General features: G+C 39.6%; 1 protein-coding gene across 2 annotated transcripts; it reads right to left on the bottom strand.

The window, feature by feature from the left end:
- On the bottom strand, nt 1–25,035 carry LOC135466368 (ectonucleoside triphosphate diphosphohydrolase 5-like). 2 transcript variants are annotated; one of them, XM_064743806.1, is made up of 14 exons: nt 24,968–25,035; nt 15,551–16,393; nt 12,773–12,852; nt 11,387–11,530; nt 10,646–10,721; nt 9,544–9,579; nt 9,190–9,275; nt 8,714–8,793; nt 7,743–7,807; nt 7,292–7,391; nt 4,076–4,236; nt 3,513–3,569; nt 3,053–3,159; nt 1–2,452 (listed from the first exon to the last, which is right to left on the bottom strand). In XM_064743806.1, the coding sequence occupies exons 2-14, from the start codon at nt 15,870–15,872 to the stop codon at nt 2,363–2,365; spliced, it is 1,404 nt and encodes a 467-aa protein (XP_064599876.1). In that variant the 5' UTR covers nt 15,873–16,393; nt 24,968–25,035; the 3' UTR covers nt 1–2,362. The 2 variants fall into 2 exon arrangements, with proteins under 2 accessions (XP_064599876.1, XP_064599877.1); XM_064743807.1 differs by lacking the exon at nt 24,968–25,035 and adding an exon at nt 17,535–17,552.
- Between the last annotated feature and the right edge of the window lie 48 nt (nt 25,036–25,083).

The following is a 25,083-nucleotide window of genomic DNA, read 5'->3' on the forward strand; positions in this document are numbered from 1 at the left end:
CAAACAATTGAAACATTTATTTCCTAAGAATGTATCCACATGTTTATACACCCACTTGTCAACTATAAAATTAAACACAAAATTTATAAAAAAATATCCAACATTTTAATTGGAGAAGAATGTTACAGTTGCAAATATAGCTGGAAAACATTACCCACAGAAATTCCAAACACCCACATTTCCAGCTAGAAGTGAACATAATTTATGGCACCAACTAATGCGGCATTATCAACAGTGATCAATGAAAAGCTGAGCTTGGTTTACATTCTAAAGCAATTGGAGACAAAAAGTCATGATTTGATACTACTCCTCGTTACTCCCATAAATAAGTTTCTTATATTATTCATATCCGTGCTTCATCATTGATGAATTAAAGAGGAAAAGACTGTGGCCAAACCAACACACCTTTCCAAATGCCGAGCTGACAACTTTTTTCTTCTTTGTTCCGAGCTGTTCACTGCATGTCAATGCCAAAGCAGGCCCTTGTGTCTTGCAAAAGCCACGACATGGTGATACAATTTGATACCTTGCCCTGCCTTGTCTCCATCTGATCATACGACATACGATTACTGAACTTGTATCAAGCTTCTAGTTTGTCAATTTAACCACATACTCACATACTTACTTGGTCAGGTGTGACAGTATGTCATCTTAACCCTGAGCTCACAACTTGGTCAGGTGTGATAGTATGTCATCTTAACCCTGAGCTCACCACTTGGTCAGGTGTGATAGTATGTCATCTTAACCCTGAGCTTACAACTTGGCCAGGTGTGACAGTGTGTCAACTTAACCACAAGTTCACCTTGAGTACAACTTGCACACTGACATCCATTATTACAGTTAGTATTACATATATAATATAAGCTCTCTCTTCCGTGAACTGGTGTTCAGTGACAGAAAATGCCAGTTTAATCTCTAACAGATGAGTGTAAGCTGACCTGGAGTCTACAAGACTGCCTTCATCCTCTGCTCGATAATGTCTGTTAGACCCTCCATCTACTGCAGTTATTTATTTTATTGGAGTTTTATGCCATACTCAAGGACATTTCACCCATACGATGACAGCCAGCATTATAGTGGGAGAACCCTGGGCATTTTACCAAAGCTAAAACATGAACTAGGTTGGCTTGATTTTATGTTTATGTACTTTCCTGACAACCATTCAGATTTCTTTATATTTACAAATTTCTTACTCATTTATTTTTTTTTTTTGCCCTGTCTCATTATTAACACATCAGGACAGTGCCTTAGATGAGAAAGCCAAAACAGTATACACCCGACACAAACCAAAATAGGCCAATCTATTTTATACCATTCACCTTTGGAACAAACCAAAAAAGGCTGATCCGCCTTATACCATTAACACTCGGAACAAACTAAAACAGTTTGATTCGCTCATACCATTCACACTGCCAATAAAGTAAACAGTCGCATATCTGTCTGATACCATTCACACTGGAAACAAACCCAAAATAGGCTGATCTGTCTTATACCATGCATACTGAGAAACCAACCAAAAATAGGCTGATCTGTCTTATACCATACACACTGGAAACAAACCAAAAATAGGCTGATATGTTTTATTCCATACACACTGGAAACAAACCAAAAATAGGCTGATCTGTTTTATACCATACACACCGGAAACAAACCAAAAATAGGCTGATCTGTCTTATACCATACACACTGGAAACATACCAAAAATAGGCTGATCTGTCTTATACCATACACACCGGAAACAAACCAAAAATAGGCTGATCTGTCTTATACCATACACACTGAAAAAAAGTCAAAGCAGTCACATATTTGCCTTATACCGTTCACACTGGGAACAAACCAAAACAGGCTCATCTGTCTTATACCATACACACCCGAAACAAACCAAAATATGGTGATCTGCCTCTTAACACTGGGAACAAATGAAAACTCCAAAAGAAAAGGAAATCACAGGAGAGGACTTCCAGATAAACCCATTTAGGTACTAAAAATATCAACTCATTCATGTAATAAAGGTTCATATCATACATTTTTAAAAATCCACAATGGTCACATTACATGAAATTTAAAACAAAGTTTGGTGAAAGACATCTGGCTAGTTGTATCATAATTCACATATACAGTTTCTGTTGAACACATGGTGGTCCCCTGGACTTGCATGAAGTCCTAACACTGGACACCCTCCATGGTCAGATATTCACACATGCGACACTCCGAATCTAGCGAGGCCTGTCTAGTCAAGCCACAATGAGCAGTCAATCTATCACTGGGTGCTTATGATGAGTGCATTGATGTATGAGTGCTCTCTCTTAGGGCAGGTTTCACGTCCAGTGTATGCTCGTAACAAATCCTGGAATGATCTCAGTCAACTGGTCTCTCCACTGTCCACAGATAACATGTCAAACATGGCCCCTAAAGCCCAGCTAATCTCCACACCCGCAATCTTCTTCTTCAGCTGTCAAACACACAAGACAAGGCAGTGGTTAGCATTGGAGCAGGTAGTGCTGTGTTGTACTACATCTTCTGTGTCAGCAGTAATATAGACGTGTACAGGACGGTATTACTTCCTCATTATTCCTGATGATGATTCAATAAATGTCAATTCTCGATGTTGACGACAGTTACATGTACACTGCAGATGCTTAACATAATGTTCTGTACGTGTGTATTTCAATGACTGGTTTAAAGATGACAACCAGCATTCACAGTTCTTGTAATTAAAATTTACTCGTGTTTTTGCTCAGCACTTTATCTGTATTGATGAAGACAACACACTCAGGTTTATGGACAAAGAATAAAGGTACGACTCTGGACAAGCCACTACAAGAGAAACCAGGCTTACCAAAGGCAGGATGAAAACTTTGCAAATTAAAATAGTTCTCTGCACACCAATGTCACATCTGGCTCCCTTGGGAATATCTCACAAACCTGAATGGCACTGTGAATATATTTTCTTTTTAAATTTTAATATCTTGCATTCCCATCCTTGTTTGTTGACATATTACATAATATGGAAATATATACAGCTAAATTTCAGTCAGTTTTGCATACTCACATATAAATGTTTATTGTCAGGTAGACCAAAACCATCATGTAACAGACTGTACATATACACCAAATCCATACACAAATAGGGCATCTTCTCTATAGGTTGGCCACATACTGAAAATAACAAAGTTCAGAATTAAACATGTGCCTTCATACATGTACATCAATAAGCATTCAGAAAAGTATACATCATTCTCCATTTCTCCCTCAACATTATTTATCTGTTTTATTTCAATGTTCTGTAAAATACTGGACTAAATAGGTGACCGTACATGCATAATGTTGTAAAACTTTCACAAAATACTGTCCATCCTGCCAGAGGCACTATGAAAAGAACATTTTGTTTTTTTGTACCAGCCAGATGGTGTCTTGAACACTGTTATAAGGGACTGCTTGTCGGAAAGCCCATGGAAAACCCACAACCATCCGCAGTTGTTTATAATATGGATAAGACGTTTACTACTTACTAGAATTGGCTTTGGTTTGGTAGTCAATTAAATGTATTTCTCCTCCATTTCCTTCATCTGTAACCAAAATACAGTCATACACCATACATAGTCATACAACATACATAGTCATACAACATACATAGTCATACAAAAATATACATATACGCAATCTCGTATAAAGCACAAAAACCCCGCAAAACCTGCACAATGCTATCTACAATGCAGAATATCAGTGATGTTATATCTTTTGCTTTGTACACAATACATCTGACCAACAGATGGTGCCTTTCTGATTTCAGGATTGCATTATCAGCCATTGTTTTCTGGCTCAATCCAATTCCTACAACAGATGACCTCATCACAACTTTCTATTTTGATAACAAAGCCTATATTAAATCATAACCTTGGGCAAGACATGCCATGTAGGAACTAAAGTACACGTACATCCCACCCATTCAGCTTCTAAAAACCTTATCAGTAAATAACTATTTTATTCTCAAAATAAATTTCAGATCACAATAGCTGCCATAACCTATTTTCTCTACATAAACCCATGCTGTGCGAGCCTAGCTTCAACATACCTATCAACCCAGACTCCACCGCTCGGTCATAGTAATAAGAGAATATATACACAGGCTGAGTCTTCAGTTCTTCAACTTTATCCACCGAATAGTCACGACTGGTGATGAGCTTCTTCACACTGCTGTAACACCGCTCAAACCCTCCACCTCGTGAAGAACGCCTGTAACACAACATGACAAGAGTACAGATTGATTAGAGCTCTCCTGGCTAATCATGAGCTTCTTCACACTGCTGTAACACCGCTCAAACCCTCCACCTTGTGAAGAACGCCTGTAACACAACATGACAAGAGTACAGATTGATTAGAGCTCTCCTGGCTCATCATGAGCGTCTTCACACTGCTGTAACACCGCTCAAACCATCCACCTTGTAAAGAACGCCTGTAACACAACATGACAGAGGACAGATTGATTAGCCCACTCCTGGCTCATCATGAGCTTCTTCACACTGCTGTAACACCGCTCAAACCCTCCACCTTGTGAAGAATGCCTGTAACACAACATGACAAGAGTACAGATTGATTAGAGCTCTCCTGGCTAGTCATGAGCTTCTTCACACTGCTGTAACACCGCTCAAACCCTCCACCTCGTGAAGAACGCCTGTAACACAACATGACAGAGGACAGATTGATTAGAGCTCTCCTGGCTCATCATGAGCTTCTTCACACTGCTGTAACACCGCTCAAACCCTCCACCTTGTGAAGAACGCCTGTAACACAACATGACAAGAGTACAGATTGATTAGAGCTCTCCTGGCTCATCATGAGCTTCTTCACACTGACATAACACCGCTCAAACCCTCCACCTTGTGAAGAGCGCCTGTAACACAACATGACAGAATACATATTGATTAGTTCACTCCTGGTTAGTCATGAGCTTCTTCACACTGCTGTAACACCGCTCAAACCCTCCACCTCGTGAAGAACGCCTGTAACAAAACATGACAGAGGACAGATTCCTAGTCATGAGCTTCTCAACCTTGTGAAGAACGCCTGTAACACAACATGACAAGAGTACAGATTGATTAGAGCTCTCCTGGCTCATCATGAGCTTCTTCACACTGCTGTAACACCGCTCAAACCCTCCACCTTGTGAAGAGCGCCTGTAACACAACATGACAGAATACATATTGATTAGTTCACTCCTGGTTAGTCATGAGCTTCTTCACACTGCTGTAACACCGCTCAAACCCTCCACCTCGTGAAGAACGCCTGTAACACAACATGACAGAGGACAGATTGATTAGCCCACTCCTGGCTCATCATGAGCTACTTCACACTGACATAACACCGCTCAAACCCTCCACCTCGTGAAGAATGCCTGTAACACAACATGACAAGAGTACAGATTGATTAGAGCTCTCCTGGCTCATCATGAGCTTCTTCACACTGACATAACACCGCTCAAACCCTCCACCTTGTGAAGAACGCCTGTAACACAACATGACAAGAGTACAGATTGATTAGAGCTCTCCTGGCCCATCATGAGCTTCTTCACACTGACATAACACCGCTCAAACCCTCCACCTTGTGAAGAATGCCTGTAAAACAACATGACAGAATACAGATTGATTAGCCCACTCCTGGCTCATCATGAGCTACTTCACACTACTGTAACATGGCTCAAACCCTCCACCTCGTGAAGAACGCCTGTAACAAAACATGACAGAGGACAGATTCCTAGTCATGAGCTTCTCAACCTTGTGAAAAACGCCTGTAACACAACACGACACAGAAGAGAGATTCATTAGAGCACTCCTGACTAGCCATGAGCTTTTTCACACAGATATAACACCGCTTCAACCCTCCACCTCATGAAGAACGCCTGTAACACAACATGACACACAGTAAACAGATGCTGTCCTCCACACTGATATAAAACGGCTCAAACCCACCAAAACCCTGTGAGGATTTCCTTCTTTTTAACCTGGCAGAGGGCAGATTCATTCAAGCAGTCCATGTTAGTGCTGATGTTATAATATGACTCAAGCTCACAATCACCTCCTGAAGCACGCCTGTAACACAACATGATAGAGGATTTATTTATTAGTGCAATACAGATACAACCTAGTTCAAACCCACTATGTCCTCTTGAGGTAAACGTCACAAAATTTGTCACTCACAGATGCATGATGGCTACATGATGATAGATTAATGGCTACATGATGATAGATTAATGGCTACATGATGATAGATTAATGGCTACATGATGATAGATTAATGGCTACATGATGTTAGATTAATGGCTACATGATGTTAGATTAGATTAATTCCCACTATGACTGTCTTGTCACTCCCACAGCATGACTGTGTGTCTAGGTCATAAGCAGCTTCACAGGGGCTAAATCCCACATGTAACCTACAAAAATGCCCCACAAACAACAAACACTGGACAAAACATTCCTGCAGCTGGTCCCTTTGTACTCTTTTCATCTGACTGTTATTAACAACACAGCACTTTGAGTATTTATAGACCAGTTATGTCTAGAAAATTACCACTGACATCAATGCACCCTTTTTTTTTTTACCCAATTCTGGTTAACGTAGTAAGCTAAGGCTGTCTTCATTGCTACTATTCACATTTACATGACAAGTCAGAATAAAATACTGACCGACAAAATAAACTGACGAGATGCCAGACTTCACCAGTTATAGGTGACCATTAGGACTGACGTAAACTGACGAGATGCTTGATTTTGCCAGTTATAGGTGACCATTAGGACTGACGTAAACTGACCAGATGCCAGATTTCGCCAGTTATAGGTGACCATTAGGACTGACGTAAACTGACCAGACGCCAGATTTCGCCAGTTTAGGTGACCATTAGGACTGACGTAAACTGACGAGATGCCAGATTTCACCAGTTAGAGGTGACCATTAGGACTGACGTAAACTGACCAGACGCCAGATTTCGCCAGTAACAGGTGACCATTAGGACTGACGTAAACTGACCAGACGCCAGATTTCGCCAGTTAGAGGTGACCATTAGGACTGACGTAAACTGACCAGACGCCAGATTTCACCAGTTATAGGTGACCATTAGGACTGACGTAAACTGACCAGACGCCAGATTTCACCAGTTATAGGTGACCATTAGGACTGACGTAAACTGACCAGATGCCAGATTTCACCAGTTATAGGTGACCATTTGCCAATCATCATACTGCTGTTGAAAGTCTGGTTTTACTCACTATGCTGCAGTGTTATGGGCACTTACTTCACAGGGAACTTTATTCCTTGATGTTCAAATGTGCCATCATAGCTACGAGGAAGACAGTTGGAGGTGAGAGTCTGAGTCTGGGCGTCATGCTCAACAGCTGAAGGAGATAAATGCAAACATGATAAACACTGGTGTCAAGGATTCCTTGTACCAGTATATCAAACAGTGAGTTCCAAGATTAAACTACTTGTGCATCTCAATATGTACAAGTACTACAGTGGTAAAAGTCTTCATGAAAATCTTTCATTTCATGTCTAATTTGCAAGTTGTAGAAACCCGTTTTACAAAGCTATCGCAGCACTACACAAGGCACATTTACCAGGGTGAGGTATTTTTTTTTTTCGCTATATGTTGCCATGGAAAATATGCCAGGTGCGGTTTATGAGTGCTTCATAGAACAGGATCCTGAAAGCTAAAAACAATGCTTGATTATGTAGGGAATGCTTACTTGTGGCATGTTCTTTACCGCCCATGATCTGAAATCTGGCTGACATTAAACCCAGTCCCAGGTAACTGCAAAAAAACAAACAGTAAATAAGTTTAGCTTGAATGCCATTACAGGCATTTATGGGAATGCATATGTAAGTTTATTCAAATATTTGTTTGTTGTTTTTCAGATATGCCGTAAAGTACTGACGCATAGTTTCCTGATATCATAATAGTCCTGTAGGTCTATGGATGGTGCAAGCCCCATAGATGCCAAACAGGAAACCCTTGCACCTTACCTGACAATACCTCTTAAGCTACCACAGAACAAGCAATGCACATCTATTCTCATTGGTCAGAGAACTGTGGTTTTCTAGGACAACTCAATAAACAAATTAACCAGATATATATACAAATAACATGCAAAATTTCATATCTCAGCCACATTACTTTCTTAATATCCAGACTTTTTCAGTGCTTTTCCAGGCACAAAATTCACATTTCCTAGGCATATTAGAGTAATTATTCCACACTTACGCATATAGTTGAAGCTTAAAGCATGGTAAAATGAGCTTAACTAACTCAATTTGAAGACTTTTTTTTTTACATTTACACAGTGTTGTACATAGCAATTTCACAAGTTAAGATATCCATGTATTATTTTACATGCACAGGACATAAATGTATACAAAGATGTTTGTTGCAGAAGTGATAAATTCTTCTACCTCTTATGGACTCCTTGAAACTAATGAATTTTTCATAGCTTTCCATAACCTACAGAAAGAAGTTTCAAAAAGTTTGAGAAATCTGCCAGTTTACGAAGTTTTGTGAAAATAAGCCATAAAGAAAAAACCTTGCAAATATAGAGCCTGGGCACACATAACAGTGACTTAGCTATACCCCGCACAACAAACAGAAATGACAGACAGACGACACACATGCTGGAATCTCACACTGTGACACACACAAGTGCGAACAGCAAACTCATCTGACCTGTGAGTATAAAGCCTGTAGTTGGTCCCAAACAACTTGACATTAGTCAGGAAATCTTTTGGTGCTTTCTCATAGGTAACCTACAGGAAAAGAGAACAGTAATAGCCATGACATTGTCTAAAATGTTTATCCAAACTGTGATGGTCACTCTCCCAAACAAAGCAGAGTGAGATGTGATGAAAGTTTGTGTCAGCAGCCAATGTGTCAGTGGGTTATTGTATGAAAATCACATTTCTGACAAGTGCCATAAAAATTTAGACTAACAGGTTGTATTCTCTAGTGGACTTTTCTTTCAACAATAAACAAAACAATATGCGAAGGTACAATCTGTGAGACAATCAAATTTGGGACCTCCATGTAATGATGATACACACTTGCTCAAAACAAGAAACTGTGTGTTACCCTTCTTTAACTTTTCAAGCCTACATAGTAAAAAGCAACCCTTAGATTAGTTAATGTAATAAGCAGTTATTTACCGGGTCATTAGGAACAAGGGTGATCTGTGTGGATCCCCCACCAAGATCTAAGGCTGCAACCATTTTGTTTTTCCCAGTCAATGACCCTGAAATAAAAGTGAATATTCAACTGTCCTGTGAGCAACTCCATCAAATAGCAACTAGTGATACATAGTTGGGATTCAGAAAATAGAAAATATATTTGTTTCAGGCTCCAATTTCTGTTCCAATATTAGGCTGTCAAGCTTTTCAAATTTTGAGCTGTTGCCAAGCAATTGCTATGATCTTAATGATACTGCTTGGAGAGTTCTTTTACTGTACTCTTTGTCACAGTGAAGGAAATGTGAAATGAACAGAAAATGTACTTTTTCTCACCCAGAAGAAAATTCACAGTCATCCAACTGAAAATTCCTGCAATGAAAAACAGACTGACATTTAGGACATAAAACAATACAAATCACCACATGTGTGAGCGGTGTTTTTCACTGATCTAAACATGAGAAGAACAACATGGAACATTTCTAAGAAGATCGAAAGATGTAAGTGAGGACTTCAAAAAGATCTAAAGAAGAGAATAGGGTAGACTGGCAACTTGGACAAAGATCTAAAGAAGAGAATAGGGCAGAGTGAAAATTTGGTCAAAGATCTAAAGAAGAGAATAGGGTAGACTGACAATTTCGACAAAGATATAAAAAAGAGAATAGGGTAGATTAACAATTTAGACAAAGATCTAAAGAAGAGAATAGAGTAGACTGACAATTTGGACGAAGGTCTAAAAAAGAAAATTGGGTAGACTAACAATTTGGATAAAGGTCTAAAAAAGAGAATACGGTAAACTGACAATTTCGACAAAGATCTAAAGAAAACAAGGAGCATGAAATGCTTGCACAAGGATCTCTGGAATTTATTATAACTACTATGAACAACTTTACCAAAGGTCTTAAGATAATGGAAAGCATCAACAAAGATCTAAAGAGAATGGGAAATATGGGCACAGAAGAGAATCAGCAAAATCATCCCCTTCATAGAAGAAGAAAGTCACTTTCTTAAAGAGCTATTTTAGCCTCAAGACCTGTACGTCCTAAAACAAGATTAAATGATAAGGATCAAAAGTCAAAACTGCTATTTTAAATTGTACATTGAAAAAATGCATTGTATTAAAGCCGCTGTTGTTAGTTTGAGAAGATAATAGGAAAACAAAAGTTTTCTGTCGATTCCAACTTTGCCTGATGTGATGTCGCCCAATAATATTAGACATCACATATCACTGATGTAGAGCCTCAAATGACATCATACTTTAAAACGCGTATGTCGTCATTCCAGCATAACTGACGTGCTCAACGTCAACATTCATTGTTACATAAGGAATACTATGTCACAAGAGGAAAATTTTACAGAAACTACTGAGGATTTCGTTTTTGAGGTCTCTTTACATCCTCGAAAACAAGCCATATACATTAAATGATTTGTAGCTCACCTTCATCTGAGCCATCCATGATCTGCACACTGTCATTTTGGCTTCGAAATGGATAGCTCCTGATTACACTGTGCACCTTCATAGATACAATCAAACATGTTAATGGTATGGTAACCTGTAACCACTACATCACCAAGCCAGATATGTCAATGCAGGGTTAATGAACAGTCTCAAGGGGATGGGGAGCAGCAGCAGATTCAGATTTTACTTGAGTTTTATCACAAATATTTTGACAGTTTCATGACACTGTTTGAACTGGAAAGTGTTTTGTCTAGCCTGTCATACAGTCCCTGTAATGGAATTCAAGAGACAATGATTAGTCTTGAAGGAAATTATTTTATTTTGCATACTAATAGCATGCTTGAACATATATGTAGGTTATGCCCATAACAGGTTTATATTTTGGGGAAAAAATAAATCTCACAGTCTGCCCTAGTAAATAGACTTTCAAGTTAGGCATTTAATTGGCTGGCTAATATTTTAAGTTGAAAACTGCCAGTGGTGAACAGATGTTATTTATTTATTTGATTGGTGTTTTATGTCGCAATCAAGAAACAGAGCCAAGGGAAACCCACAACCACCCCACAGGTTGCTGACAAGTACCTTCCCAAGTACGGCCAGAGAGGAAGCCAGCATGAGCTAGACTTAAAATGTTGGTGAGAGGCTCCTGGGTCATTGTGCTCAGCTGGCACGCCAAATGCCTTGGCCACGTAGGCCCTGACAGATGTTTATATAACTCACCTGATTTAATATGACTTCAGCTTGGTTGCCTGGCAACAGCCTTAACCCAGCTGTGGCTTTTAGAGCTACGGGAGTCTTCTTTCTCTTAGCAAGCGGGATTTTTGTCAAGGCAAGGTCCAATAACGGAACTAAGCTTTTGGCACCCTGAACATGCAACAGGTCAGCAAAAATATCATACACAAATCTAAATATCACTTAAGACAGAAGAAATGTACAGTACAAAATCATTTTGTATTTACAAAACTGATGGCCATATGCTAGAGCATTTACAACCATTTACATTACGTCTCAATTCCAAATGAGTGGCATGTCTTCATTTCAATAGGGGAGTTTCGAGTTCGAACTCTTCTATCGCTGAAGGTAGAAATAGTTCTACTGTATCACGTGACCTGTCACTGATATTATGCAACCATTGCGGGATCACATTCACTACAACATGGGTGTCTGCAAAAAGTTTCCCACACAATTGTTTCGAGCATACAAACGATGGAGAAAATTGAGGAGTTGAATGTTTGCGAGCTTGAGAAGTTTCTAAAGGAAAAAGGTATCATTTGTGCCTCTGAAACATGGTGGGACAAGTGATCGGTAATTTAATGTCTACAAAGGTTGATCAACATTTTTCACAAGTTACATGATACAGGCAGGCTGTTTTTACCCTCAACAACAAGAGAGTTCGAACTTGAAACTCCCCTATTCAATAGGCACACCATATTATCAATCTTAGACATACTGTAATGAAGAGAATCCTTCAAAAACTCCCAAAAGCAGTGTTTAAAAGCATGTGTTAGCAAGGTACAATGAGGTACAGCAACTAAACAGCAACATGTATTTGTTCCTGCTGATAACCAACAAGTATAACATGTCTTAACAAGACATTCAGAGAACACTGGTAGCTCACCTGATTGAGCAATTCACAAAAACTGCATAATGTTCAAATGGGGTGATATGTTCAAATGTGGACCTCCAAACCAAAATGAAGTAGGACGACATGTCATTCACATGTCAGATATTGTTCTCAGATATTCCCAGACTTATAGATATTATCAGCTTGGAATATAGAGTTTTGAGTATGATACATAGAACTTTGAGTACAACATCACAATAAAGAATCTGTCTTAACTGGACTTGGATAGTGGTTAACACCATACTCAATAACAGTTCACTATACACAACAGCAGTCAGCATTATGGTTGAAATGTGTCTTCAGATTGCCCATTTAGCTGTATACATGAAAAGCATTAATATAACACTATGTACCTGAATGGGTGTACAGGCGAGTTAAAAAACAAGCAGGCACTGAGACATGTAACTTCATTTACATCTACATGTACCTCATTTCCTAAATTCACAGATATCAATAAGAAAAACAAAAAAAAAACAGCCCACCTCACTTGGCTGCTGTCTGTAGTAAGAAAGGCCTGGTTTGATTGCCTCAAATGTTTCATTCATCAGCTTTATAGGTGAATCTGAAATCACAGAAATACAAGGATTGGATGAAAACTAACCTATCACATACAAGTAAATACTGTACACAGAAAATTGAAAGTTTTCTCTGATTATAACCTAAATCATGTCTGCTGAATCAGTTTTCTGGTGGATCAAACTAATACTTCCTATTTATAGATAATATTTTAAAAGTCACACATAATCACAACCATTCACACATAATCACAACCAGTCACATGTAATCAGAACCAGTTACACATAATCAGAACCAGTCACACATTTTCAGAACCAGCCACACATAATCATAACCATTCACACATAATCACAACCAGTCACACATAATCACAACCATTTACACATAATCACAACCATTTACACATAATCACAACCATTTACACATAATCACAACCAGTCACACATAATCAGAACCAGTCACATGTAATCAGAACCTGTCACACATAATCAGAACCAGTCACACATTTTCAGAACCAGTCACACATTAATTAACACCGGTCAAACAGTCAGAACCAGTTACACATAATCAGAAACAAGAGTGAATTCCACAAAGCCAGTTTTACCTCAATCAAACATTTGAAATGACATAAATCACAAAAATGCATACGTCTCTTTCATTTAGGTTAGAACACAACAATTACATGTAAGCAACTTGAATTAAGGATTACATCAATATCCCTCTGACAGTGAATAATTGTGCTGTTATAATAGATGTCATCTACATGAAGTTGAGACTTCCAAATGTGTCCTTACACGGATCTAACATTGAATGAATGCTCAGTTATATCCAAGGTTTCAGACACGCTATTGTGTTTTAATTATGCGATCTACCATGTAACTTCAGTTCTGACATACAGATTGTAGGACATTACCAATACTTTATAAAACAACATCGATAGAAAAGAATCTGATTTACTGGATTTATAATTCCTTTTTAAATCTATCGCATTGTTTACATGTGCAATCCACAAGTTGCAGTCTGGAAGTCTTTGCGCTGAGTCATTTGCATGTTGTCTCATTGTTAAAAAAATAAATGTGTTAAACATTAAAGCCGGTTTATAATGGCGAATAGGTAGACCAATAAGACAAAGAAAGGACTGGCTGATCTTGGAATCACACGAACAAAGCATAAAATACACGTACATGTGTAATATTAAAGTTTCTATGAAAGTCATGTGAGTTGTTGATGGTTCTTTAATTAGCGTCCTTTATGCCACAATACACGAAATCAACATGAATTATAGGGCCTATGGTTACAAATGTTGATCTACAGTTACTGAATCTAATGGATGTATTAGCTTATTGTCTAAGATTCGGCAAATCTGATATCTGAGGTCAATGCATTCCTATCAGTTTATTTTAATCAGTTCAGAAGTACTCGAGGTACTGGTAATTATTTTATTTACTGTGATCCATTACGATCCACCCAATCATGCAAAAATCGCGTTTCCTCTGTTATCAACATTTAAGTTTAAACCTCGGAAATAACAAGTGTAGAGGTTTTTTAACTCCCAGGAGGAGTATTCTAAAAGCAATGTAGTAACTTTTGTTCAACCGTGTCCTTACACATAGAGCAATTAAGCCTATACATGTAGGCCTACACATGATGTAATACTGTTCATGCATAGTCTATACATGAACAGTACTACACAATGTGTAGGCCTATAGGCTTAATTGCTCTGTGTATTTACACCAGATAGCCCCTGCTCTTGCTTGCATGCAAGTGCTAAGATAAAAATATTGCAGGAGTAGCTCTTGCATCACTTTCAAGAACTTGAAATTCATGTCACTCCCAAATAACTTTTCATTTTGCTGTTTTGGCTGGAGTAATCATTTTTAAGAAAGTTGATCGAAAAGTATATCAGCACTCTGTCAAAGACAGGCCATATTCTGATTTTCTCAGTTTTTCTAATGTTAATCAAATAGGCCTTTTTGGGGAAATTTTTAAGACTTCTCTGAAAATATGTTTCTGACCTCCAATTCACATAACGATGCCAAACCCCAAGCAATCATTCCAATTCACGTAAGCAGTCAATAACTTGACATGTTATCTACATTCACACAAAATTTTTGTTTTTCTCAATTGATCAGAAGAGTATCATAAATTTCGAAAACTCCTACAGCACAGTCTATTTCAAATCACTGTAACAACCTAATCAAGTCTCGTACAGTTGTCAATCAAACATGTGCTCACAGGTCATTTTATAAGCAATTGAGAACCGTTCTTGGTGACCAACTTGTTATGATGTTATGATGCAATTTATGTGTACTTCGGAGAAAGTTCCTTTTCTGGGTGAGTCTAGCTGATAGTTGGTAACGTACAGTGTACATCAATGCGGGACAAAACTGCATGACGCCTTTTCATAACTCAATAGACCTGCATGCAGTCGGCGGGTCAGTCAACCGCGACCCAGCAGAGTAGTGCCTCCTTCTTTTCTACCTCCATGGCTGAACCAACTCAAACATTCAGAATGTCTGACTACCACTTCATATATTTACACTAACTACTGCTCTGTGTTGACATATATGTATGGTTGCTTTATTATTTTTTTTTCGATGTTATCCTCAATCCTCAGGTGGATGTGTAAATGAGAGGGCCTCACGTAAGATTAGCTGTTTGTTGACAAACAAAACAGCTAATGAGTTTATCTACCCTAGGTAAATAGAGTTTAGCAATCGATCAGTAAATGTTAAAATGCTTACCATAGCTATCTTGCATGAACTGGAAGACATGAATTCGAGAGCCTGTACTGCCTGCATCAAACATAATCCCATAGAAGATGTGTTGCTCTATTGCTGGAGTGTGAAGGCCACTCTTAACCATCATCTCATCTTGGGCAAGGTTGTGAAATGCTTTTGGTCTTTGCGTCCCACTCCCAGAACTCAGGAAACAGCTTTGATGATGCAACACATATAAAGCCATGACCGCAAGGATTGTGAGAAAGATCACAAACCTTCCCCTGGAGAGATATTGTTTTAACATTGTGGGAATACTTGGGGATTTCGTTGATATGGTCTTCAGCATTCTTATTACATGTACACATACATCAGCTAAAGAATGGTGATCCCGTGGTACAAGTACTATCAACCTCCTCTCTGTACAGGGTTGGAAAGTTACAACTGTACACTACATGTACATCAGCAAAGGAATGGTGATCCCCTGGTACAAGTACTGTCAACCTCCTCCCTAGGACAAGAGCATTCCTCCTCTATGTAGAGGGTTGGAAAGTTACAACTGTACACTTTATCTAGATATGTACATGTACTTCACTGGAGAAAAAATAATCGACAGATACAGCACCTGTGACAAGCATTCAGATTTCTACTCTTGTTACATGGCCAAGCCCTGTTACAAGGCCCAGTTACTGGATGATGTTTGTGTAATGGCCCGCTAACAAACCCTGTTGATTGTCCTGTTACAAACTTGGTCCATCACACACTCATGGAGAGGTCATGCCATTATCACTGCTACAAACTTTGTCCATCCCACCCTCATTGGGAGGTCATAACATGTCCAGATGCTGCCTCTTCTACTGTCCCCATCACCTGCAAATATAAACATTTACGTATCATTCAACTGTTCAAAAACAGATCCAGAAATAGTTAAATAAATAAACTTTCAAGCTGGCTCAATCCCATGGAATGTTACCACCTTTGATGTAGGGAAATATCGTTGGTGGTACTGTTGGAGTCTGGTACAACATGTTAACTTTGTTAAAGTCAAAACCAAAAAAATAAACGTGTAAAACTAGTCAAAACAATTTATGAAATCTGCAACCTTATTGTGTCCTGGGGAGGGGGTGCTAGGCAGTCTGGAGGAAGGACAGGTTTACAAAACTGAACCAATTCGCCAACAAATAGGGCACTGTCATGTGAGAACACTTGAAAAAAAAACTTCTGGCCAAGTATTGTCTAGCCAGACTGGAAGAAAACTTCACAGATCTGGTACAGTCTTATCTCTCAACACCTGGCCAGAGCTGGGACATATCAATATCCTTCACAGGCACAGCTGTTTCAACTCTTTCATTATATGTGAAATCACCACATACAGTAGGAACTGGCAGTTTTTCAGCAGACCTATTACAGTCTAACTGTCTTGAAGCTCTGTTTGACAGACAGGTGTCAAAGCTATCAGGAATTTGTTTGGGTTGCTAAAAATACCTTGTGTGCTAAAAGTGAGACAGATAAAGCTCTGTTTCCACCGACATGAGATTGCGGATTCTTTGGCGCTTGCACTACAGTGTTTCCACTGCCCAGAATGTGACAACTGTGTTTATATGTGTGATCCTATCGCCCCACCAATCTACCCCAGCAATAAATCCTTGTACAATTCATTAAAAATGGGACACACTCGATTCGTTTTTTAATTAACTATCACACTTTCAGTTCTCAGAAAAACTATCAGATGAGTAATTCCTCAACATTTTGCACATCAAGGCTACCTTATGGTTGATGCAGTCTAAGTATAGATATATGTGTGTGGAATTTCAACATACAAACTCACTTCCTAAGTTTATAAACATATAAAGCACTTCACAGAATTTAAGAAATACATCTGACGTTTAGGCAACTTTCCCAAAACACATTAAAAGAAAATACATTGCTACACATGAAAAGACTTATTAGATACATGTAATGCATCATGCAAGAAATGGCTGTAGCTCTGTCCAAACACGTATATACATACCATCCGATTCACATACAAGCTCTCTCCCGCTTATGCTCAAACCTTCCTGAATTACCCCAATGACTACTTGAGTACCGTGCCTTTCTACACATCAACAGAGTTAGGAAGACAGTCTATGAATATAACAGGAAACATCGACAATCTGGTCTGCAGTTTTACACAGCTGCTTATAATATTGACACTTCCAGAAAGCTTGGATAAACACAGGATATCATCTCAAACTGACCTACATATGCATGCAAGGGTGACATACTGCTACATGAACATACAAGTCACATCACAGAGGCCACTATATAAGGATGATAACCCCACAGAGGCCCCAATATAAGGAGAACGTACCACTTCATGTGCATACAATGTTACCCCACAGAGGCCGCTACATAAAGAGGACATACCGCTACATGTGCACAGAGGTCACCCAACAGTGGCCGCGACATAAGGAGGACATACAGCTACATGTGCACACAGGTCACCCCACAGAGGTGGCTACAAAAGGAGGACATACCGCTACATGTGCACACAGTCGCCCCACAGAGGCTGCTACATAAAGAGGACATACCGCTACGTGTGCACACAGGTCACCCCCACAGAGGCCGCCACATAAGGAGGACATACAGCTACATGTGCACACAGGTCACCCCACAGAGGTGGCTACAAAAGGAGGACATACCGCTACATGTGCACACAGGTCGCCCCACAGAGGCTGCTACATAAAGAGGACATACCGCTACGTGTGCACACAGGTCACCCCACAGAGGCCGCCACATAAGGAGGACATACAGCTACATGTGCACACAGGTCACCCCACAGAGGTGGCTACATAAAGAGGACTTACCGCTACATGTGCACAGAGGTCACCCCACAGAGGCCGCCACACAAAGAGGACATACCCGCTACATGTGCACACAGGTCACCCCACAGAGGCCGCTACATAAGGAGGACCACACCGCTACATGTGCACACACATCACCCCACAGAGGCCGCTGCATAAGGAAGACAAACCGCTACATGTGCACACAGGTCACCCCACAGAGACCGCTGCATAAGGAGGACATGCCGCTACATGTGCACACAGGTCACCCCACAGAGGCTGCTTCATAAAGAGGACATACCACTACATGTACACACGTCACAAAATAGAGGCTCCTACATAAGGACATAACGCTACATGTACACATGTCACAAAATAGAGGCCACTACATAAGGAGGACATACTGCTACACATACACACATCACACCATACAGGAGACTATATAAGGATGATATACTGCTACATGTCACACCACACAAGACACTACATAAGGATGATATACTGCTAAATGTACATTCATGTCACACAACAGAAGCCACTATATAAGCATGATATACTGCTACATGTTTGTATCAATTCATAGTTTTGAATGTCATAGCTGCTCTGAGCCAATCATCAGCACATTCTTTGGTCATGTGACTTGAGTACTGGAGGTGAAAATAAGGCAAATTTAAACCAGTTGAGATGAGTATTAAAGACGATTTTAGCACAAAAAATGTAAAATTTGGCTTTTAGGCAAGAAATCTTTTATGGAAAGGTAATCAGAATGTATTTAGCCATCAGATATGATAGTTTCAGTGTGCTGTAGTACTTTAAACTTTAGGAATAGGCAAAAATCAGCATTTCACCCACTTAGCTCCACGTTATTTACCATCTCTCACTCTGTAAAGAACCATTATCATCAAAACTATGAAGACCAATCCTACAAACCATCCATGAATAGATAGAGATCAACACAGGCCTCTTACATGAACATATAATAAAATAGTAACCCTCCTGCTTCACTACCTGGGGCCTGGTCCACAAAGAGTCAAATTAAACACATCTCCAAAACTTACATTTCTGATTTTGTCTTGTATTATTTTATAGCTTTTGCATTCAGCTGCACAATGTACATGTACCTGATGAGTAGAAGTCAATCACAGCTGAGAAAACAAATGACACCAGCTGTAATGTAGTTGTTTTCTGGTGTAGAGTGGAGACCCACCCAAGCAGGCACAGGTATACATTCAGACAGCCAGTAGAGGATGAACCTGATACTGCAGGTGACAGCTTGTAGACCACTGGATTCCTCCCATACAACAGGACTGTGACTGTGATCCCTCACTGCATAGGCCCTCTACCATCGCCCCTCACACCCCCACCCCCACCCCCCCCCCACCCCACCCCCACACACACACACACTCCCTGCCTCTCCCTAGCCAGAATGTGACCTTACCCCTCACTGCTCTGGTAAAACCCCCAGCTTGACTGTGACCTTAATCCTGCAATCCCCTATACCCCAATACCATCACCACCCACCCACCCCCTAACCCCTTATACAGCTGGAAACAAGCTGCAGGACAAGAACAATACCCTGCACCCCTATAGTACTTTGACCTTGGACTATTATATAATAGTTCCAGCTTTGACTGAAGCCAACTTTGGTACAGGACAAAACTACTTTTTAAATGTTCATGCCAGCACCAACATAACAATGATTTCCAGACTTGCTCTCACCATCACTGACACGCCCCTAAGATAATTGCAATCTCCTGCCATCCTGCCCACACCAGATAGTGCTGCATGTAAGCGGAGTGCTTATTTGGGCCGCAATCTGTTCTTCACCATTTAGGCTATGGTGCAATCACCGCGACTGCAGTTTGAGCTGCCATGATGAATATGAAGTATCCAAATATTCCTCAACCTACATGTCCCGTTAGTGTATTCAAACTAAATACACTTGAACTGAAACATGCACACAGACACACAGAAAAAACCCTTGTGATGTAAGCATTATCGCAGCATGATGTATAGATCAGACTTAGGATGCAGATCTCTACAGTCAAGCAGGTCTAACACTAGCACAATTCTGGGGCTCACCTTAACAGCCTAGCCCTATCACCTCGCTATGCTTTAACCTAACAGAGGTGAGAACGCCCTGAAGCCCTTGCACGCTCCATTAGACACAGAATCGATTCTGATTGGCTGGTGTGAGAAATAGGCAAGTGCAAGGTGCAAGTTATACTTAGCCTGAGTTGTATTCTGGCACATTTATTCAAAGGTGACCACAGCTGCAGGATTTAATCCACAGTCAGCCAAACAGCTTCAATTCTGTATCGTGGCTCAGTCGGTTAGCGCGCTAGCGCAGCGTAATGACCCAGAAGCTTCTCACCAATGCGGTCGCTGTGAGTTCAAGTCCAGCTCGTGCTGGCTTCCTCTCCGGCCGTAAGTGGGAAGGTCTGCCAGCAACCTGCGGATGGTCGTGGGTTTCCCCGGTTTCCATCCACCATAATGCTGGCCGCCGTTGTATAAGTGAAATATTCTTGAGTACGGCGTAAAACACCAATCAAAAAAAAAAAAAAAAAAAAAAAAAAAATCAATTCTGTATCCCTTTAAAGCCATGCTTTCTGCCGTCTTTGACCCTAAGTATTGTAAAAGTACGACTGGATGGGCGTGGGACGTTAGTAATCAAATGTTTTCAGAAATTTGATGATGCCTCCTTTAGGGGTGAAAGGGAGCAATTCATGACTATGTGAGCGCCAGTCAAATATAAGAAAGCGAAGTGATAGCCATCACGGGCTACATGTTGTGTGGTCATAGGCCTACCTTGTTAGAAAGAACACCAAAGAGAAACATCAAACCAATGGCTCAAGGTTTACCTCCACGGCCATGTTTGGCCTCAATTTGACATCTGTAACCTTAGAATTAAATATCCCACCTCCCTGCACCAAATTTCAGCTACTGTCACATGCCGTAACATGAATGCAGTTCTCTGGAAGAACACAACAGACAGATAGACCCACCACAGTAAGTTGTCATGTGTGTTTGACACATTTGTTCCGGGGGGTAGATTCTGACGTTTTCCTGGAGTAAAGCTAGGAATATCAAAACAAGGCCAACCATGGCAGTGGGAGGAAGGCGCCGAGCCAAAGTTTTGAAGCTATATCTTCAGGTTTCTTTCTAACAAGGTAGGCCAAACAACATGTGGATTTTACTAAGAAACACATATAGGAACACCCAAAGCATAACTTGAGACTTTTTTATAGACGAGGCTGCTGTCACATGGTAGATTGACATTAATTGATGAACCAGCTTTTCACTAGCCCTGGATGACTATGTTAAGCTCTTTTAGATTTGAAAATAGTCAATTGCTAGCCTCCAAAATGTGGTCAGTCACTCCTTACAACGCTTAGTGTCCTATGGCACCTGGCTGTTAAAAATCCTGAGATGTTGATCATCCCAAAGGTAAATATCCTCCATATTTCTTAAAGTTCAACTTCTCCGATTACTTCTCATTTACAAAATGCCTGCTGTCTACACAGCACACATGCGTGGCCAGGCACCTGGATACAAAATTATTTCTATTTTCAGTTATGCTGGTTGTGATGTCCTTTTGTTATACAATCATGCCTTGGCTGATTTTTGTCACCTTTACTTTAGATGGTACAAATCATATTAACAGTCCGGTTTACCTCAAAATTTTACCTGGAGTAATCAAAGTAACAAAAATTAGTAATCTGAGACAAAGAGGTAATTTCTCCAAAAGGTATTTTGTTAATGCCTCATAATACTTCTTAACAGACTGGAAAAAATCCCTGATTCTCTTCCTCCCTCAGATGATTTTCTCCTCTGTTGCCCAGGAAAGCTTCCACATCATCACCAATAAGATTAATCTGGTTGTCTTTCAAGCTATAAGGCTGCATGTAATGGACTTCATGTAATGATTTCCCTGTCAATGCTGATGGTTTTAGGTAACAATCAAATAAGATCCACACTAGTCTTAAGAGGACATCTACCAAGAATCTGAATTTTCAGCTCTTCAGCTTGAAAAACAAGAAGCACTGAATCAAAACGAGAAAGGATATATAGAAGGAAATGAGCCAAGAAACAGCTTGTTGGTGACCTAACGACAGTCAGTATAATTTCAAATCTTCTTTCCTGCATAAGAACCATTCTTATTTGGTCCCTTCACTAGCTCCTGTTTTTCTTGAGGAAAACAGACTTTCAGAGCATCCCTATTCTGAACCATAAAGGCAAGGCACCTGAAACAAAACCAAAGATGCTGTTACCAATACTTTTCAACTTATTACAAATTATTAATTCCAGTAGTAAACAAAAAAATAAATGACTTAATAATGGATTGAACATTTCCTTACATAGACATGTAGGTGTATTATACACTACTTACTTGGACGTTAAGATTTCTTAATCATCTATATGATGTCATAGCATTTAGATTTAGAAAACCTGGAATATTATTTATAAAAAAATCCCAGTCAATACATTTTCTGTTTGCTGAAATTTATCTTTAATGCCTGTGGTAGATCCAGTGCAGATTGAGAGTCTCAGGAATTCAAATGTTGGTTCTGAATTTAGGCTCTTCAGCACTGCTGGGAATTGAATTACTACTGACATTACTTCCATCTGTAGAAATGGTGTATGGATGTCATTTTATTCTCTGAATAAGAGATTTTCGGGTAGTATTCGACACTTCTTTAATAATAGCCCTGGTTTTATTTATGCAACATTTCACTCCTGCAATAAACCACAAGATTTCAATATGATATTACATGTACGGCACAATACATGTATAAGCAGAAGCTGAAGTTCAAGCTGGCACTGTAAATTTCCAAACAAGTCATTAAAATTAGAAGAGTGCATATACATAATAATGAAATTAAAGTTTAAATCACTACCTGTTGCACACATTTTATACCACTTTTTTAAAATAATCCTATATTATGTTTATGTATAATGTATGCTACTACTAATTTCACAAAAACAAAATCTCCTCCACCAAACCAGCATATATATGTATATTCTTTCACACAAATTTAACACTAGATTGCAAATTATAGCTGTCAATCAACTGACATGCAGCTGGTATCCACACAAGATAAAAGCAAAATCATATTATCCTTTCCCTTCATTGTATATTTAATCTGAAGTCTAAATCAACCGATTTGTCCAGTTAAAATATTACACTAGGGTACCATCTGTACATAACAGCATGTCAACGGTAATGACAGCCCAGGTGCTAACCAAAGAACAACATGGTGGTAAAAACCAAGAAGAATTCCTTACCTTTAGCTATTTCAGAATTGGGAAACATCCTTTGGAAGCACTGGGTTAGCCAGTCAGCAGTGGCAAGCGGCAAATTCAGCTCTGCAATCATTTGGCACATCATCTGTTCAGCTTTTACGTTTTGTTGCTGTAGCTTTGTTTGGCTGTTTTTCTCACTCCTCACGAGGTAGTTGGTCATATTGCTTAATGAAGCAGCCCTCAAAATGATGTTTCCATGATAAAAGGAGTAGATATGTTGTTTTTGTCATTTTGTCCTCCGTGTGCACAACTAAAATCTTTTCTGGCCATGTCCTTCGGAATCTCTGTTGGGATGATTTGCGTGTCTTTTTGGTTGGTATCTGATCACCATTGGACATATCAGAATCAGACTCAAGAGCGTGTCTTGACAAGGTTGACAACAAGTCTGCTAGAAGTGAACTGGCGGCAAAAGCGACCAGACAGGTTTTTCCTCGGTGCGGAGTAATGAACATCAGCATACTGGATTTAGTACTAACAATACTGGCACCACTGTGCAGAGAATGCAATATAATGGGAGATCCCCTATGTTTGTATTTCAGTCGTTTAAAGAGTTGTTTCCCTAGGTTGGTATTCAGCGGTAAAGCGAAATATTTGTCAAGGAACTGTACGGAATTAATTCCCTAAAATTCGCGGAATAAACACTTCTTTTAATGAAATAAACACTTTATTCGAAATTATTTTGGCGACGTCGTAGTGACATAATTAATGATACAAAATCATAAAATTTACGCCAAGTTCATGGGAGTAAACATAGGCAGTCACCCTTGACTATGCTAGCACCAGTACAAATATTGAAGAGAAAAGCGTAGCTATCCTGGGCTACACGATGAACATCTGAGAACGGGATTCATTGAATAACAAAACGATAAACCAAGTCCTTACAACTACCCATAACTTTAATGGAGTTGTGCGAGCGCTGCTGTCAGGTTAAAGCATAGCAAGATAGACTGGGCATTTGTAAAGTGTAGGTTTGTCCTCTTGTTAGTCAATGAGCCCCTTTTCACATGTTCATTGTGAAAAGATGGTTCTCCAAAGAAGTGATGTTACCATATCACCTTGCAGAAACCTCAATTATAAAATTCCACTTGACTGCTATTAGTGTTAAGGCTAGCACTAGGACTGTACTAGTCTGTCGTTTCCTTACAAACGAAATTTGGACCCCTTGTAGTACTACAACACGCTTGAAAGTGGGACATAACGGTCTCATGAGAAATTTCGTTTTTCTACCAACAGAAAATGGGATACATTAATGTAAACATGGAGTTGTAAACACAGAAACTATTTTACAGTACATTTCGTCAAAGATATTACCACTCACGCTGATTTCCAACTCCACTAAACTTTCTGTCCAACGTCATCGGTGGGAGAACACGATCGGCAAACACCTTAAACCCAGATATCCGGAATTTAGGAACATGGTTCATTGACCATGTG

This window comes from Liolophura sinensis, chromosome 6 (genome assembly GCF_032854445.1).
Source record: "Liolophura sinensis isolate JHLJ2023 chromosome 6, CUHK_Ljap_v2, whole genome shotgun sequence".
Taxonomy (NCBI): Eukaryota; Metazoa; Mollusca; class Polyplacophora; order Chitonida; family Chitonidae; genus Liolophura; species Liolophura sinensis.

What these genes read in the sequence shown, in the direction of transcription:
- LOC135466368 (XM_064743806.1), bottom strand. Translation starts at nt 15,872, where the DNA reads ATGCTGAAGACCATATCAACGAAATCCCCAAGTATTCCCACAATGTTA. An exon ending in CGGTAAAGAACATGCCACAA is followed by an intron (nt 7,392 to 7,742) that starts GTAAGCATTCCC and finishes TATCTCCTTCAG; the next exon opens with CTGTTGAGCATGACGCCCAG. An exon ending in CCAAACCAAAGCCAATTCTA is followed by an intron (nt 3,160 to 3,512) that starts GTAAGTAGTAAA and finishes TGTTATTTTCAG; the next exon opens with TATGTGGCCAACCTATAGAG.